This window comes from Camelus bactrianus, chromosome 3, assembly GCF_048773025.1.
Source record: "Camelus bactrianus isolate YW-2024 breed Bactrian camel chromosome 3, ASM4877302v1, whole genome shotgun sequence".
Classification (NCBI taxonomy): domain Eukaryota; kingdom Metazoa; phylum Chordata; class Mammalia; order Artiodactyla; family Camelidae; genus Camelus; species Camelus bactrianus.
Window position 1 is genome coordinate 27,757,536 of NC_133541.1, and position 19,465 is coordinate 27,777,000.

Below are 19,465 nucleotides of genomic sequence, written 5' to 3' on the forward strand. Positions count from 1 at the left end.
TTTATTTGTTTGTTTTTTAAGGGTCACACAGCAATGCTTCATACTGGCTCATGGCATCCCAAAATAAAGGGAGAATTTATGACTTGCTCAAATGACGCGTGAGTATTGTTGATAATTCATCTTATACATTTCTATATTTCTGTATTTTCTTTAACATCTGTATTGTGCCATCTTGCCAGTAAAGTAGGAGTTAGAATGTTAGGAATCCTGATGTTTATATATTCTTGTTCTTAACTTTACTTTGACTTTAACTGACAGTATAAGGTTTACTTATGGAAACTATAAAAATGAGAGTTGATATAAATTCCACTAGAGTTTGCTAGGGAGCACAATGGATCAAACTGATGCTATTAAATGGACCCAAATGACTTTAACGTTGTGACCAATAATTTGTTACTTTTTATAGTAAAGGCTGATTTCCATCTAAATCTAGTAGCTTATATATGTTTGATGCTTAAATGATTGTTTTTTTGAAGTAATAACTGAAACAATTGATTAAATCGTTATTAAGATTCTTTTGCACTGTGTTTTTTGGTTTAGGATTAAGGATATTATAGGGAATATTTGAGCAGCTTTTCCCTATATTGTTACATTGTATGATTTTTTTTTTGAAATTTATTGAAGCTTGCTTTATAACCCTGCTTATCAACTTTGGTAAATGTTGTATGTGCATTTTAAAAGAATGTGTATTCTACTGATGTTAGGTAAATATTCTATATATTTTTGTCAATTATGTCAATTGGTTCATTGTATTGTTCAGATACTCTAAGTGATTTTATGTCTACTTAGTCTATCAGCTGCTGAAGGGTATGTTGAAGTCTCCTACTATTACTGTAGATCTATCAAGTTCTATTCATTTTTGCTTTAAAATTATAATATCTTCCAGGGGGAAGACTTCTTTCTTCTTACCAAATATCTCTCTTTAGTAAGATTTATTTTTAGTATTAAGAGTTCATAAGAATGAGCTATTTGTAATATTACAGAGAAAATTATAATGAAAAATCTTATAAATTAAACTATAGATGGTGTTATTTAGGTGAAACACTTATATTTTAGATAAAAAGAACATCTTTGTTTTTAGATTATTTTGTTCTCTATTTTTTTGCTTTCTGATAGTTATAATCTGCCTCATTAACTTTCAAAATTACTGTTCACATTTGATATTTTACGTTTTCTAGAATTAATCTGTAGAATAACAGACAAAAGACATAATTTTAAATCTATAGTGCAATTTTAAAAATAACTTGATCTAAAAGGAACTAAAAATTGGGAATATACAGAATATGATTGAAATGGGATAATACATTTGATTAAAATTCCTGATAAATGTAACTATGTAGTTTTGTTTTTATCTTTGTCTTATTAGCTTTCCAAATACTTAAATTATGTATGTTTAAAGTCACATTCCTTACTTCAGCATTAGGAAGCCAATTTTAGCAGCTAATCTAAATTAATAGTATCCCATGGTCAAGTAAGGTTTATTCTAGGAATGCAAGGATATTTTACAATTAGAAAATTTTACCATTAAGAAATTTTCAATATAATTTGATATTTAAAAAATGAAAGGTGAGCTAACAGCGAAAAAAAATGTGACAATGAATATGTGTATGTTCATGTATAACTGAAAAATTGTGCTCTACACTGGAATTTGACACAACATTGTAAAATGACTATAACTCAATAAAAAAATGTTTAAAAAAATGAAAGGTGAAAGAATCATATGATTTTATTATATAATAAAATTGACATTTGACAATTTATTAGTCTTTCCTAGTAAAACTCCTAGGAATAGGAAGAACTTATTGAAACCTGATAAAAACCATTTAGAAAAATTTAAAGTAAATACTTTATTATATATAGGAATACTAAAGCTACTTGCATTTAAATAGGAAACAAGACAGAGATGCCTACAGCTATTTAGAGACTTCATGCAGTATAGTTAGGTAAGAAAATACATAATTGATATTAATGTTGGAAGAAAATAACAAAAAGCACAGAGGATCCAGGCTACTCTGGTTGAAAACTTAAGCTGAATAAAAGCAATTGGAAAAACAGGAAAATTTTTGTTCTCAGAACTCTTAAAGATCAGGCTGAATGGTGGGCTCTAATAGTCGCTAACACAGTAACTTTTATGAGGTCTACAGAAGCTTTTCCCAAATTGATTTCCAGGATATGTAAATTAGTAGTCTGAAGAAAGATATTCCACGATCAAATAAGTTTAAGAAACTTTGTTATATATTCTGAGGTCAGTGATCCACAATAAACATTTAAATCATTTTGAAAAGGATATAAAGAAACCTATTTAACTTTGTTAATCCTCTAAATAGTTTGGGTAAAGTATTAAGGCATGACATTATTTTACTGGGTATAAAATGTAGTTTATCTAATTCCTTAAAAGAGCAATTCTTTAGTTCCCTTTCCAAATCACTGACTTACTGGTATGTTATACATTTGAAAATGTGCTCCAATTTCTTTTATACTATACAAATTGGGCTGTCTTTGTCCATAACTCTATGTGAGGATAAATGGGCTTTAACCATAGATTCCTCCCTCCCCCCCATTATACATATCCTTTACCACCTTTTAGCTAATTCTACCATTAATAAATTCAGGTGGTTTGCAGTTTGATTGACTTTTTCTTGGCTTTTGACTCTGAGTAGTAAGTAGCAGTGGGCTAAGCTATAGGAGATCAGTCCAGATGCCTAATTCAATCAACAAATATATATGTGCTCTGTGTGCCAGGTATACTGTGTGATCTAAGTCTCTGCCTTCGTGAGGGCTTACATTCAAGTGGAGGTGAGTGCTGGGAGATGGACAAGGTACAGATACACTAATAAATTAATATAGTTTTATGTAGTAATAAGTATTAAGAATAAAGTAAAGTAAAACAAAAGGATGGAGAATAGAAGAGTCTACTGTATGTAGAGTAGTCAGAGAAAACCTCTGAAGAGGTGACCTTTTAATTGAGACTTAACACCATGCATGTGAGGCATCCTCAGGGAAAAAAGCTTTCCAGGCCAAAATAGCATATTCAAGACCTTAAGAAGTGAATGTAATGTAGAATATTTAGGGGACAGAAAATCCAATTTTACTGACAGTTTGTAGGTTGGTAGGAAAGGTGGGAATGATAGTAATTGAATTTGGGGAGGAAGGCAGAGACTAGATCACACAGTGATCATACAAGATGTTGAAGGCTAGGGTATAGTTGGCTAGGATTTTAATGTAATTACAAGGCAAGCCATTGAAGAGTACTAAATAAATCTGTACCATATATTATTGAAAAGTCAAAATCAGTAGGAATGATTTAATACCTCTTTAGAGACTGTTAAAATTTTCCAACAAGAGAACATTGAGATAATATCTAACACTTATTGAACACTTTGCAGTAAACTTTACATGTGCTAAATAAGCACTTTATCCTATGTTTTCCTTGAGCAATGGAGTAGGTAGTAATGTTATTATGTATTTCAAATGAAGAAACCAGTTTTGACTTTCCCAAGGACACATGATTCCAAGTGTCTGAACCAAGATGTGAACCCACTGCATTAGGTACTTTGTGAGTGGTTGTCACAAAGATTATGGCGATTGATTCATAGATGCACATACAAGATACAAATCCCTTCTGTGTAAGGAAAGGTTACAAAAACTCACTTCCTTAAGAACACTCTGCAGTACTGTTCCCCATTGACAGGACAATTTCCCTTTACCTTGGAGTCTCTGGTAGGACACACCAGTGATGATGGTACTACATTATCTGACTGTGATGATGCTCGTGAAAGGTCCACTGTTGTTAGGAGTAGATTTTTACACCTCCTGGATAATACTAATTGATTTTTGAGATGTGGAGCCATTTTGGCTATACTGGAGGATGGCCTGACACAGCCAGGGGTAAATTATATTTACGCCTGAGAATTTTCCTCCATTTCTCTTACCAACTTGGAGGTTGGTATGGCCTCCCCAGCCCCCTGCCCCACATTCCTAAGCAAAAACTAAACAAGGAAAACAGTGTGCTAGGTTAAATACCTCTTATTTTAAGATTTTTTGAAAAACAGTATGATGGATTTGGTATATAACTTTATTAAGTTAAAGAATTTTTATTCTATTTCTAATTTTATCATAGCTGTTGAACTTTGTCAGATGCTTTTGTGGAGTATTTGGTATAATCTTGCCCTTTTTTTGCTGTCCATTTTTATAGAGAAGTACATTAATACATTACAGAATGTTAAACCATCCCTGCTTTCTTATAGTAAATCATTTGTGATCACCTTGTTTTTTTATTTAAAAATATATTGCTCTATTTAGGAAACTTGTATTTTATGTACAATTTTAATTTTATATTAAGTAAAAGAATTTTGTGTGTGTGTGTTGTTTTTATTTGGTTATGGAACCAAGCTTATGTTGGCTTCTTAAAGTACAGCAGCTTTTCCTCTTTTTCTGTTGTCCAGCACCCATGTCCAAGTTCATAAACATGGCTGTACATAAAAATCTCATGGAACCTCTAAGGTTATCCAACAATGTGAATTAAAGTCCATACCTAGGCTTCTAATATCAATATTATTTTTACAAGGTTTGTTTTATTTCTGACTTCAATTTCTCAGATTTTTTTTCTGAGAAAATGTATTTAATAAAGTTAGAAGACATTTTAGAAGTAAATGAGCAATTTAAAAGATAATACTTTGATAAAAATTTTTTCATGAAACTATCCATGACACAAGGTTCAGTGTACTAATATTGCATCTGGACTGAGTTTGCTCATAAAGGAAGGTGAGTGGACCTGGACATATGAACAGAGGAAGTGGGGAGGAGATGTAAAGGAGCATAGAAATGGGATCTTGGGGCCTCAAATATTTCTTGATGTGGATCAGTTTGAGTAAATGTACTTAGAAGTGTTTTTCTGTAAAAGCAAGAATGTGCCTTGAATTGAGGTGTCAATATTTAAGAACAGTTACCAGCTATCTACTCTAGTAGCTCAAGGTAGTGTGTATATTATCTTTTGAGATCAAAAGCTTCCATTGTTTAAAATAGGCAATTAGGATCAAGAATCATATTTTTGTTTTTTACCCTAAGACATTAGGGTTAAAAGATTTTAATTTTGTTATTGGAGAAACTCTGGGTTAACACTATAAACAAAGTAGAATTGGTGATACTTTTTATTATACCCTAGTGTAATTGTGAAATGACTGTTTTATCATGTGACATTATAAAATATTCTAAATACGTTTTAGGAAAAAAATGAATATCCAAGGTATATTGGTTACTTTCCTTCATACTGGAAAACTACATGGATTGTTAGGAACAACTGGCATCTGATAAGGCATCGTCAGAATTCTTAGGTCTGATACTATGAAATTCATCCTGGGTTAAGAAATATTCCTGTCATTTAGGAATTAGTTCAGTGGGGGCCTTTCGATAAAATCTGCTCTAATACTTTTTTTTTTACTACATACTTTTTTTACATACTTTTTTACTACATTATGCTTGGAAGTTAATGTTAATGAAAACCAGATGGTAATGAAGATAAAAATGCTATCCAGAGGAAGTCATTTCTATTTGTAAATTTATATGATGTGATATGGAGCATCTTATAATTTGAACTGTAGTAGTGTACTGAGTGAGAGTACAGATGATACAAGTGTAATCCAAGTCCTTAGTACAGAAAATTTGTACTAATCAAATTACAGCTTAGTACAGAGCTCTGTGTATACATACTGGTGAGTGAATCAGATGTTTTTCGTTATACACCTTTCAGGTCTTCCATTGCTTACCCAGGAATTTGTATCACAGAGGAATTTGTTCAGATTTGTTGTGACTGCTTCTGCTTCTACATGCAGTTAATGATGAGGAAAATAATGAAACGCACAAACATTTCACAGTGTGTTACTGCAGAAAAACAGGCAGGATTAGGTAAGAAACAAAACAAAAATAAGAGATGACAAAACTTCACAGAGTAATGTCCCTTTCCACAGTCAGGGGAGAGAAGAAGTATAGAAGAATAGGTAGGAAATGGCAGAGCGCCTAGTTATTAAAAAAAAAATAAAATAAAATGGGCAAGAGAAAATGGGTCTAGACTCAAGTAAAAGAGGAAGACTTTTGGTAGATATCACAAAATAGCCACAAGACACATTTGTAAGCATTTGTGAAAAATGATTCCCAAGTACTAAGTGAGTCTTTGAGGGCTAGAATTCTGCAATAGGAAAGAAAGAATGAAGGAGAAAGGAAGGGAGGTAGAAAGAAAGGAATAATCTAAAACAACAATAAAGAGACAGTTTTGTGGACAGTTGAGGAATTTGAATATTAGGTGATATGATGGATTACAAAAATGGCCACAGTTCTTCATCTTTCCTTGTGTCCATGCCTTTTGTAATGTGACTTTGCAGCTACTCCCATTAATAGGTAGAGATTATTTCCTTACATCATGAATCTGGGCTGGCCACCAGAAGATGGCAAAAATAATAGTGTGCCATCTCTGAGCATAGGCTTCTTAAGGGTTCTTGTATGCTTCTGCTCTCTTGAACCATGGCATTGCTGTCTGATCAGGCTCCGGCTGCTGTACTGGAGGGTGAAAAATCTGGTGGAGGAGATTGTCTCCACCAGTTGTCTCAGCTGAGGCTATTCTAGACCAGCTTACAGTCAGCCAACTCCCAGATTTGTGAGAGACCCCAACCTAGATCAGCAGAACTGACCACAGACACATGAGTTGACTCAACTAGGGCAGAACCATGACCCTGACTGACTCGTAGATGCATAAGCAGTAATATATGCCTGCTGTTTTAAGCCATTAAATTTTGAAAATGTTTTGTTATGCACCAGTTGTTAACTGATACAGATGATATCATTGCATTATGTTATATAAAATCATGGTTATATAGAAAAATATCTTTGGTCTTAGAAGATTCCAGCTGATGAATTTAGGTGTGAAGTATCATGAGATATACAACTTACTTTTAAATGGTGTAGAAAAAATAAAGAGTGTATATTTGTGTGTGTATGTGTTTATGGAGAGAGAGTTTGAGAATATAGAAGTTAGCATATTTGATATTCATTGGAAAAGACATATGGCTGCTTATTTATTACTCTTGTAACTTTTTTTGTAGCTTTGAAGCTTTTCCAAATAAAAAGTTGGGAGGATCTTCTTAATATGCCATCCTTCCCACCCCCCACCAATTTTTCATCTGAAAGTTGAAGAGAAGATGGAGTAAAAAGGGTCATAAAGATTCTAATTTGTTGCACTCCACTTAATCAAAGTTTTTCTTGGATTTTTTTTTCAGTATATTTTAAGTTTCTGCGTATCAGTACTGACTTAGATTGTGAGAACCTAGTGATCAGGGATTGTATCAGGATTTCCTAAGTCTGTTCCTAGTAATGCTCATACCTGTAGAGTGTCCATGGAGAAGGGGTTCCTTAGTCCTTGACTTGGAGTCATAGTGCCAAAGACAAAGTCCAGTAAAGATCCTGAAAAATATATTAATGAAAGAAACCAACAGTTTCTAAACATAGTGATACAACCCCTTCTCTCTCCTACAGCCAACAATACCTGTTACACTCTGGGTGTAGTGTTTCTGGGAATACACTTTGGGAAATGAAGATTGCCACTAGTAAATGCTTTTCATGGTGGAATTTAGTAAATTATAGTTTTAAAATTTGGTTGCAGCTTATAAAGATGAATTATACCAATTAAAATTTTTGATGAATTTTGGTGTGGCATAATAGAAAGAGCATGCACTTTTCAGTCCCAGAGGAACTTGGGTATTCTACCACGCATCATCATTGTGACCTAGTAATTTACCACCGAGTTTACAAGCTTTTGCTGGAAGGCTGCTAAGCAGATTTGACGTAATTTTTATAATCAATAACATAAAAATAATTATAAAATTCTCCAAGGAACAATGATTCACATGGATCTCAGAAAAGTAAAGTTTCTATAATTCAAAGGGTTTTTTCCTGTTTACTTATTTTTGGGGGAAACTTGAAAAATATATTGGCTTCCTTTGTTATTTGTAAGTGCTTTAAATATAATTTAACATCATTTATAAATTATTATATTGTGGTATAATATGCCTCAGAAAGTGTTGGCATATATAGGCCTATTTACAGCTTTTTGAGTTCCTGATTGCTATTTTTATTTTTGATTTCCCCTGTTAATTGTTACTTCTTGCTGGTGTTGGTGTGACAATCTGTGTAAGTGCCTTAGTTTCTCCAGTTTTTTGCTTCTAATAAGCTGTAGACTGGGTCTAGAGCTAGGGTGGTTCAGGCTTTTTAGAATTTATGCAGAAGAAGAAGGAATAAGCAATTTGCATAGTGTAGAAGTTATATTTTTTAAGCACATTAATTTTTGCCATCTCTGGCCACTAGGAGACTTTTTCTTGCTTACTTTCTAGCTCTGGGCAGAGTTTTGTACCATCCATGCGGCCGCATAAGTAAGGTGGTGTTTATATTCCTAATGGTTCTTTTTTGGTGATCCCCTTACAGAAACAGAAAATGTAGTGTTTTCGGCTGTTAACTAGACTTACTGTAGTGCTCATTTTGTAATCGATACAAATATCAAATCATTGTGTTGTACACTCAAAACTAATATATTGTTACATTGTATTAGTTATACCTCAATTAAAAAAAAGAAAATATACTGTTTAGATCTTATTTTTGTACTATCTAGTATTGCTTTTATCCAACTTAATTTTTTGATTCTTTTATCTAAGTCTATTCTTTAATATACTTTCATAGTTTTTCATTTTAAAGCCGTAAGGATGCTTTTTAAACTATTTTTCAAGAGCTACCAGCATTTAGAAATTTAATAGCTTCAATTTTGTTTTCATTGTGTGAGTAATTAAAAACATGTCCATATTTTTAAAGCATGTGTTAATAGACATTTTACATGAAACTTCATCAAACTTCAAGATAATTTCATCAAAAATTAATTAGGATTTAGCAGTCAGTAGAACCTAAATCCTGAAAATATTCAAACTTGCTGTTTATGGTGAAATGTGCTTATAATAAAAGACAAAGTTTACTCAGATACTTTTTAAAGTTCTTTTTCTTCATGAGTTCTGAGAGTAATGAAAATCTGTTCTCAATTGCTGCTTTAATTAAGATGTGCACATTTTGGTATTAGTCTGATTTAGTTTCAACTGACAAGCTTTTTCTGTCGGCTTGAATAGGAGAAAAATGTACATCTTTTAAAAATTTTGTTACAAATTCATTTAGTTCATATAAATTCCTTCCTCTCAAAATACTTTCCTTTTACTCAGCTCTATTTTATTTCTATTATATTGAGAAACACACCGTAGGTAAAAGTCTATAAGATTTTAAAATAATAATAATAACCCACTGCAGAGCTACAGGACAAATTCTTTAAGAGGTTAAGTTTAGAATTTAAAATTAGGGTTTATGGTTTAGGTTGCCCTCTAAATATCAACATTCCGGTTAATGTGTGATCATCACAGTTTTCAGTCTCTGCCTTTTATTCAGTCATAGAATCCTTAAAGTTATTGCCGGAATTATAATGTTTAAATATAGAAAGGATTTTTGTTAGTTTATTTTTATGTGTGCTAATTTGTTACACAGAAGATTGAGGATGGAATTTTATTTGTTGTTTGTAATCTATTTTATTTTAAATGGAAAATGTAAGTGTTCTCAGTTCCTGTCATGAAACATAATGCTATGAAACTCAAAAATCCTAGAAATGTATTTTAACTGGAAAATGAAGTTAGCAGTTATTGAGGACCATGAAGTATTTTGAGCTTTAGAACTAGTTTTCTTTTAGGAATTGGTAAGAGCATAAAATAGGGCTTTATTTAATCAGTTATTTTGAAGTGATTTGAAAATAACACATCAAAAACAGTCTAGATTATTAATTGTATTTTGGTTTTATGGTGAATGAAAGTAATTAGATGCTGGTCTAAAGTAATCAGAGCACTAGATTCAGAGGAGAAATTTCATGCATGAGTTTATTATTCTATTTACTGGTGTTATGGTTTGGCTCACTATTAAACCTGATACATAATTTTTCAAAAAATCTTCAGCATAATTTTTCAGTGTTATTAATGAAATATGTAGAAAGTCTTTTATATTCATCTTTTAAAGTTGAGATATAATGTCATTTATATTTGTAATTCAGAATAAACTAACAGAATATTACTGGGGAAGTTGAATTTACTGAACAGGCAAGAGTAATTTATAATTAAGCATTTTAATTTTATGTACATTTTAATTTTTAAGCTCTTGTTATGCTTGAATTGCCTGTTTGATTTATAATTTTTCTAGTACTTTCAACTTACTTAGATTTTTTTTTATCATATGGGTAAGTATAAAACTTCATCTTGTATCTCTAGGAATTATGCAGAATTTAACACCACATTATCCTTGATACAATTTTATGTGATTTTTATACTAAATGTTGCTCATGTGTACTCTGTTGCCTATGTAACAAGGGTGAGATGTTCACATCTTTAAAAATGTTGGCAGAAAGTTTGATAAAGTCCAAATTTATGTTTTACTTTATTTGCACACTTTTCACAGTTATTAATCAGTAACTTGTTTTGGTGATGGGAACATCAATGCTAAGCGATAATTTCTATGTAGGGATTATAAACTGTGGAGGATGCTTTTTAGTATTTTCTTTGTCTTGAAATCTGTAAGAAAAACATTAATTTCATCAGTACCTCTAATCAGTTCCATTTAAAAATATTTGTTCTTTTATAGGAGAATGTAGATGTTTTCAAATGTTGAAAAGTATACTTGTTTACTGGCATCCAGAGGTTAACCAAGGATTTGATAGAAGGTAGTTTGGATTTCTTCTGGGTATTTCTAGGCCAGGCAAGGTAGCATCTATATAGCCAGTCCAGTCCATGGGTGACTGAATAGATCTATATGTATGATTAATACACCAGTACTCTTGTAGTGTATGGTGACCCTCTTGGCCATTTATGGAGTAGTTGTATATGAAGAAGTGTAGTGTTCTTGTGAAAACTGATGAGCTGAACTTAGTTAAGGAATGGGAATCAAAGGTGTTTCCATATTGTGGATTGTATTTCTTGAAACTCATAATTAAAAGTAAAATGATGCTTTGTTTAGACTCTGACTTTTCCTGAAAGACTTGGCTACAACAAGTGATTTTTCTCTTTATATTATCCTTTCCATCTCTTTCCTATGTTTCTGTGACTACATGGCAATTTAGATGTATACCGTTTTTGAATCCCTTCTTTTCTATTATGTTGTATAAGCCTGTTGAATCCATTCCCAACTTTGAAAAAGTTGTTACCTCATCTTTTCAGTTTCACATTGACAGAATTGATGAAGTTAGGGTGGCAAGTTATCAGGCACTTTGCTAGGAAGTGTGAATAATGAGTTGCCCTTTTCCACAGCTTCTTTCTAAATCTTCTAAGTTTACATGACTTTGTAAAACTATTTCTGTCTTATAAACGATCCTTTCTTGTGATGGTACTTCTAAAATTTGTCTTGATGAAAATGTTAAATTTTGTTACTGCTTTTTAAAAAGGCTCTAAGTGAAAATAGTTTACTCTTCCCTTGATAATACTTTTCTGTTATTATAATAGTAATAAAATCAAGTAGACTGTAGAGTAGAAAGATCTCATAAATTATTAAGCTTCCCTTTGATACATGTTTCCTTAATGGGCTGTGTTCTATTAATTTGAATAAAACAAATGATATTTTTGGAAAGCTGTATAACTTACCAATAAATACAGCTAGCACAGACTTATTTAATGACACTTCATATGGTCACTTAAATCTTGCAGTGTTTTCATGGAGGAAATAAGACTCACTGATGACATTCTTTCCAACAAAAAATTGGTTATATAGCTTTATCTCTGCATAGAATAACTACAAAGGTAGGGCAGCTTCTGGTATATATCACATAACTATGTTGTAGTTAACATTCTTTATCTTACCTAGGTAGTTTTACTTACATGTCCCAAATAGGCTGAAGATTATGATTCTTTTTCATAACTCATTATGTAATTAATTTTTTTCACAGAAAAATGTATTCTTTGCAAACACACAACTTTTAACATCCTTAATTCTGTTCTGCTCTTGTTGTAAAGCCATTTTGTCAACCAGCAAATATTTATTGATAACCCACTGTGTGCGTGGGCTCAGCTAGACATTGGGGATAAATAAAGCAGTTCTTGCTCTTGTAGAATTTAAAACAATGAGGAGATAGACATTTGAAAGTACTTATGAATAATTAGGTAAATAATTACAAAGTGGTGTGAAACACCAATATATGAGGAAGACCTAAAGTATACTGGAAAGTCAGTAAAAACTTATCTGAGGTTGTGATGTTTATGCTGAGATGTGAAAGATGAATAGTTATTGGTAGGCAGAGAGGAGGGGGATGCCATCTGAGACAGAGGAAGCATCATATTAAAATGCCTATTACAGAAACTGAGAGAAGTCCAACATCACTAAAGCACAGCGAGCAAGATGGAGAGCAGCATGAGATGAATTTGCTGAAGTAGGTGGGGGCCAACTCATGCAGGGCCTCACAGACCATGTTGAATAACACATTTGAATTTTATTCCAAGGACAACTACAAGAGGTTAAAGGATTTTAAAGGTGAGGGGTGGGGAGCGACGCAGTCAGATTTACATTAAGAAGAATTACTCTAGCATCTCTTGGCATCTCTATGGAGAATAAATTGGATAGGTGAAGGTGGGGGCAGTTGTAACCATATTCTAAGAATTGTATTTATAATGAATGGCTTTCATGCTGTTAGGTCAGTGATTCTTTTTTTTTTTTTTTTGCCTGTAGAGTCTTCATATATGAAACATACTCCTGTCTGTAACACTGCTCATCATTTGTAGTGAATCTAATCTCCATCCATATGCTACCCATCCCTCAGGTGAGACTCACTGAGCCAGTCCAGCTCTTACCTAGTTTTACTGATGGGAAAACTGATGCTGAGAGGAGTGACTTAGCTCAAGGTCAGGTAGCTAGTTAGAGCAGAGCAAACACTTCAACTCATAGTTGAGAAAATCTTCCAGAGCCCTTTTCACATAATTTCACTTAAGTTTAGGGAACTAGCATCATCAATTAGAATGTATTTACTGTGCACTGTGGATTGGCTATTGGATAACATAAAATAAATGTAGCAAATTCTCTAATATAACAACATACTATGGGAGATAATGTTGAATGAAACAATGGTTTGCAACAGCAGGTTTCACAGTGTGATCCAAGGACCTCTGGAGGTCCCTGAGATCTTTTTGCTGCTTCATAAGGTCAAAACTATTTTCATAAAAATGCTAAGGCATAATTTGGCTTTTTTCACTGTGTTGACATTTGCACTGATGACACCAGATCAGTGGTGGGTAAAATTGGCCTTAATCAAGGCAGTGGTACCAAGCTGCATTACTAATTATTGTATTTACTGTCACACAGTCATAATTTTTAAAAAAGTCAGTTTTACTTAAGACTATTTTTGATGAAGCACTAAAAATGATCAGTTTTTTAAATCTTATCACTCAAGTGCATGTTTTTGCTGTTCTGTATGATGAAATGGGAATGGCACAGAAAGCACTTCTGCTGCATACCGAAGTATGATGGTTGTCTGGAGGAAAGGCATATGCATGACTGAGTTGTGAGCTAACTGCTCTTTTTCATGGAACATCATTTTCACTTGAAGAACTATCAACAGACAAATTATGCAGGCTGGGTATTTGGCAGACATTTTATTTTAAAAAAAAAGAACAAAGTCACTATCATTTTATGAGAACAATTGGCAGGTTTGTGCCCAATGATGAAATTTGAGCTTTCAGGTAAAATATAGAACTTTGGAAATTTTAAAATGCTCCTTTCAGCTTGACAGCTTCTTAGTACTTAGAGTGTTTTTGATGAGATCGGTTATCATATTAATGAGTTTTTTTTTTGGCAGTTATTTAATGAAATGTGTCAACGTTTTGAAGATTTGCATAGCGCAGTGGCCAGGATTTTTCAAGTGACCAGTGCGTGATGTTACAAAATCATGCACAGTTAAAAGATCTATTCAAAGTATAAGACATAAGTATAAGTATAGACTTAATAGAAGAGTATGTAAAGTGTGTTGACATGGCTTCAGCATCCACATTGTAACTGATTTTTAAGAAGCTACCACTTGTTAAGTTTTGGTGTAGTATTGAAGAATATCCACAACTATCTGAAAGGACTATTAAAACAGACCTTTTTTTCCCATTGCATACCTGTGTGATGGATTTCCCTTCTTGTGGTTTAACCAGAACAACATGTTGTAACAGATTGAATATAGAAGTATTAAGTACTGTTGTCTGCCAAGCCACACTTTAAAGTGATTTGCAAAAATGTAGAACAGTGCCACATTTCTTACTATTTTTGTTTGTTTGCTTTGGAAAATATTGTTGTATTTTCATAAGACTTATTTCTGTTTATATATTTTTCATAAAACATGCTAACCTGTAATGAGTTTGTTAATATTCTTAACTGAGCTAGTAAATATTTTAGAATTTTGTGCTATTGTGCTTGAGATGTGTGAGTATTTTAATGTCTGTTAATGCATTTTGTCAAATTGCCATCCATACCAACCTTTAAAGGATTTCTTTGTCTTAACATTTAATATAATTATACTTGTGGCATGCAGTTAAAAGTTCTGTATTTACTCGATTTCTTTAAAATATGTAACTCAGTATTTTTAGCAACTCGTATTGAATGGCTTCTCTAATTAGTATAGTCTAGCAAGTTTAGTATAGAAGCATTGGCAGAGAAATTGCCATGTATATCTTTAAAGCTCTGTGTTTATTCATGTCACCCAGGGAATTTACCAGATATATATTTGTACAGGTTTGTAGGTTTTTTTGCAAGCTTTAATATGATAATATACAGAAAGCATAGTACTTGGCACATAGTTGGTGCTCAGTACAAGTTTAGTTTCATTCTGAGTTTTTTTTTCCCCCTTCAACCAAATCTGTCTAAAATACAGAAGGCCAAGTTTGCTTTTAATGTAAGGCAAAGTTTAGACCACAAATCAGTTCATCTGTCATCTTTCTACCTGTCAGAGCTTGGGCAACATACTTACCCTTCCTGGACCAGTGTCTTTATTTGTAAAATAAAACTCTAGGCTACATTAATTTAATTCTGGTTTTTCAAGAAATACTAGTTATCTATGTGAAGAACAATTCTAAAACTGAACTACGGAGAAGTAAGCCAGTACTAAATCGGCTTTGATTAGGAAGAGGGAGTGAAAACGGTGTGTAGTATAAAAATAGTTACCAGAAGAACTATCTACTGTGGGAATGCAGGAAGAAGAGGCAAAAAAGGGGTCATACAGAAATGAAACGGATGATATAGATTTGCATTTGGAAGACCTTTTCTCCACAGGCCAGAGCTAACAAATTTTCTTCACTGAAGTTCAACAGATATTTGTTTTACATCTATTGTTATGGGTCCAGGCCTGCATTAGGAACCATGCTTTGAGCTGAATGCACAGAGATGAATACAACATGGTCCTTACTCTCCAGGGTGCTTCCCAGTCTCCTGGGATTATTGGACACCCACAGCACTACGTTTTACAGCAAGGACACGGGGAAGGCTCATGCTGGATTGTTTCTTCAGAGGAACAAGGAGCCCTATTTGTAAGAGACATGGATCCCATAATGGAAGAGTATAGTTCTTCTGTAGTTACTTTTCAGTGTGGGCATTAGTTTAGACTCAAGTGGGAAAGAGAAACTTTTTTCCAGGTAAGATGGTGCTTGAGTCTTCAGTAAGTCATAGTGTCAATTACTGGATCATTTCCTATTTCTAAATAACTTCAACCTCTGCTTTTATGAAGGTTACTTTAAACCAACAGAATAAACCCCAAGAGTTAGTGTTTCTTTATATGTGTTATGGGTCAGTAGCTTTATCTACTCTGTCTCACTTAATCCTCACAGCATTGGCTTGAAGAAGGAAGTGACTAGCTGGGTCACACATCCATCTAGAGGTGGAGTAGGGATTGGAACTCATGAACTCCATTATGCCACACTCCCTTCCTAGCTTTAGTTGCTTTAATCCCCCAATCATCTGTATCATGTTTACTGTATCTTCCGTCATAATAGATGGTTGCATTGTAAAATTGATCTTGGGGTAGTATAGTGTTTTCCGAACTCCACTGTGAGACCCCTTTTGGGTCACGACAGCATTTTTTACAAAATAAAGTCATGTAGAAGTTGTTAGACTGTGTCCTGGGTAGTACTGTTTCCCAAAATTTTTGTTTCATTTGTGTGTGGGTGTTGAGTGGTAAGTGGGTATGTGCACAGGCTGGGTCTTAGTATAATATATTTCATGCCATGTGAAAGTCATTCCCTGTTTTGATTATAGGACATGATCACAAGCTCACTGTTGTGTCTTTCGCTGGGCTTTAAAAATATTCTGTATTTCTTTTAGTTACAAGGCAGTAAAATGTAGTTCTCAGCATGGACCCTGGAGCTGGACTATGCAGGTTTGAATCCAGACTCTGCCATTTACTAGCTGTGTGACCTTTGGCAAGTTATTTAGTGTCTCCATGCCTCTGCTTCGTCTTCTGTAAAATGGGATTGTGCGAGGATTAGATGAATTTATATACCTAAAGTGCTTGGAATGGTGTTCTCTCATAGTAGCACTTGTCAGTTATTTCTGTTACTATTGTTATTGTTAGTGTCGTGGAAAGGTTTATATCTCTCACAGATTATGGATATATTGCTTTAACAACAGCTTTCCACAACAGAGAATTGATTCATTTGGTTAATTAATTTGTTGTGAACTTTTCATATGCTACAAGAATGCTAATTTTCCCCCTGGTTTAGTGAAATACTCTATACATTCAGATTTTTTTTTTTCTCCACGAACATCACCAAAGACAGATACTAAGTCATGTACCTGTTTAAGAGTTATTGTGGAAAATAGCATGACTCTACCAGATCTTGGCCTGTGAAGAACTGGCTGGCTTTATAGGCTGATTTAATCTTGGTCATAGTCCACCATTACTAGCTCATAAAATGCATGTTTGTGTCCTGGCCCACTGTGTTATAGAGGGCTAACTGAGGATTATTCTTAGGCCCACCTGCCTCAAGCTCTGTGACAGATTTTGAGTAAGCTGTTTGGGTGCTTAGGGGAAGCTTCACAAAGGAAATAATATTTGAGTTGAGAGTTGAAGGATGAATAGAAGTCTTCTGGGGGAGTAGTTAAACGAAAGTAATTCCAGGCACCAGTAGGATTTTATACCAAACTCTAAAGCCCAGAAGCCTTAAAATGGTCATAGAAAGGCAAGAACAAGCACAAACAGTGAACAGAAGAAACTCTAGGCTGTTACCTTCTAGGTTATCAGTTACAGATTTTTATAAAACCTTATTGGAAAGAAATAAACAAAGTTTAAATATGTGTAGAGAATTGTTTGTATTATTTCAAATTATATTTTTATATAACCAACCTCATCTTATAGTGAATAGTTAACTATATTTTATTATGATGATTCATGATAAAATATTGTTTTGTTTATAGAATTTTATCATGTGCTTTACTTCTCTTCTTAGCTCCCATTAGCAGGCACCACCTAATGGCAGCTGCTAGAATTGCAGGCAATAAATGCATCGGTAAATCCATTATGATTTGCCAGGAAAAGCCCAACCCAATCCACAGTATAATCAGTACATATAATGTAATGATATGAGTTAATCTTTTTTCATAGAGTCCATAGGGTGAGCATGTTATAGAGGATTGGACTCAACTTCCAATTGCTTTATGTCCAACTTAGTGTTACATTAGGAAGTATATATTATTGAGGGGTTTCACAGGACTTAATATCTTTATTTTATTTTTGAAATGAAATTATACATTAGAATCATTTCTAAACGGTTTTGTTTTTAGACACAACCTGAGTAACTTCCAAAAGAAAAGATCAGTTATGTTGAATTGACTCTATCTGGTAGTGCATAATACTTATATCGTGAAATGAAATATATGATTAGCCAGCATGATGAGAAGTTAGCTGTTGTTTCAAAACAGCAGAACTAGTGCTTGACATTTATAAAGTTCATTTTTTAAAAAGCTTAACAAAATCGCTCATGTTAATGACCACCCAAGTAGCTGTTGTAATTAATGCTGATGGGCCTTGAAGAGCATTGGCAAGGCACTGACCCTGAGATCAACTGTGAGTTTACCAAATATGGGCTATTTATTCTTCTTAGATAGTTTATGGAGACTGAGACTTCTGTAAGACACTATATTTGTATGAGAGTAATAGCCGGTGTTACTGAGTGCTTGCTCTGTGCCAGATGCACTCTTCTAAACACTTTGTATGTATTAACTCATTTAATTATCTCACAAGACAGGTTGGGCAATTGTAAGATCCTTCCTTCCTGTTGCCTTCTCTTCCTCATCTACTTTTTGTATAGAAATATGAAATCATTGCCTTGCTCTGGAGATGCACTTTGGCAAAAGGTGGGAGGTGCTATAATCTTACTGGTAAGAGGAACGTTTCAAAGTTGTGGTAGTGTCAGTGGGCTTTTGGTAACTATATAGTTTCAAATGTTAAGCATCCTCTAATAAGAATTTTATTTTGGTTCATGATAATTCTGAGTATCTTATTAAATAAGCATTTTCTGTGACTAATTCTTACATCACTTAATCTGCCCCACAAGAGTTGGCTATATAGTAAAAAAATGAATTATTTAGATTTTCATTGTGTGAACATCTAATTTAGATTTTCTCTTGGGGTTTATTTTGAAATATATTATGTATTATATACATTAATTTATAATTATATTTATATCTCAATAATATTCTTAATACAGTTTCTGTAAGAATTAGCATGACCACTCTGTTTCACTCTACATATGTCGAGTGCATTGGCTGTTCAAGTTCCATTAGCAGTAACATCCTGTAAGAATATCGGTCATTTTTAGATGCACAGAAAGCCCTTTTGAATGTCAAATTTAAAAAAGATATTAGACATTTATTTAGGAGGACTTACTATGACGTAATCTGTTTAGATTTTCTGACAGTTTGCCGTTTACTATTTAAAGCTACTGTATTGCATATAGTTGCCATGTTAATATCTATTGGCCCTAAATTTTTTATTTTGAACTCAGTATATGTAATATTTTCCTTTGATTATTTAATAACCCCTTTTTGGTGAACGCTTATTCCCCTGTTCTTCCTTATCTACCAGACATCTATGTTATTTGTAGAGATAAGTTTTAATTCTTTGGTAGAGAAAAGCAGGTGGCTCCATAGGGATCTCATTCTTAGGCTGGTAGGCCTGGTTTTGTTGCTTTTTTTGCCCCTTATATCTGTCACCACCCTACCCTTAGCTAGAATGTCAATAATTTATCTCCTTGGATACTTATTCTCATAATTATGTGTATTCTTACCCTATCTTCAAGCAAGATGTATTGAACGTGGCATCACTTACCGCTTCTCATTCATTCTTCCCCTTCTCTGCTTTTCATCACTCCTCCATTTCCATCCCCTCCCTGTCCCCATT

General features: G+C 33.4%; 1 protein-coding gene across 1 annotated transcript in view; it reads left to right on the plus strand.

Moving 5' to 3' along the window:
- The window catches only part of WDR70 (WD repeat domain 70), a 233,651-nt gene that overhangs the window by 87,757 nt on the left and 126,429 nt on the right, over positions 1-19,465 (plus strand). The window contains exon 9 of the mRNA XM_074357233.1: positions 22-98. Coding sequence (XP_074213334.1) covers positions 22-98 — 77 coding nt within the window. The remainder of the gene's footprint in view (positions 1-21; positions 99-19,465) is intronic.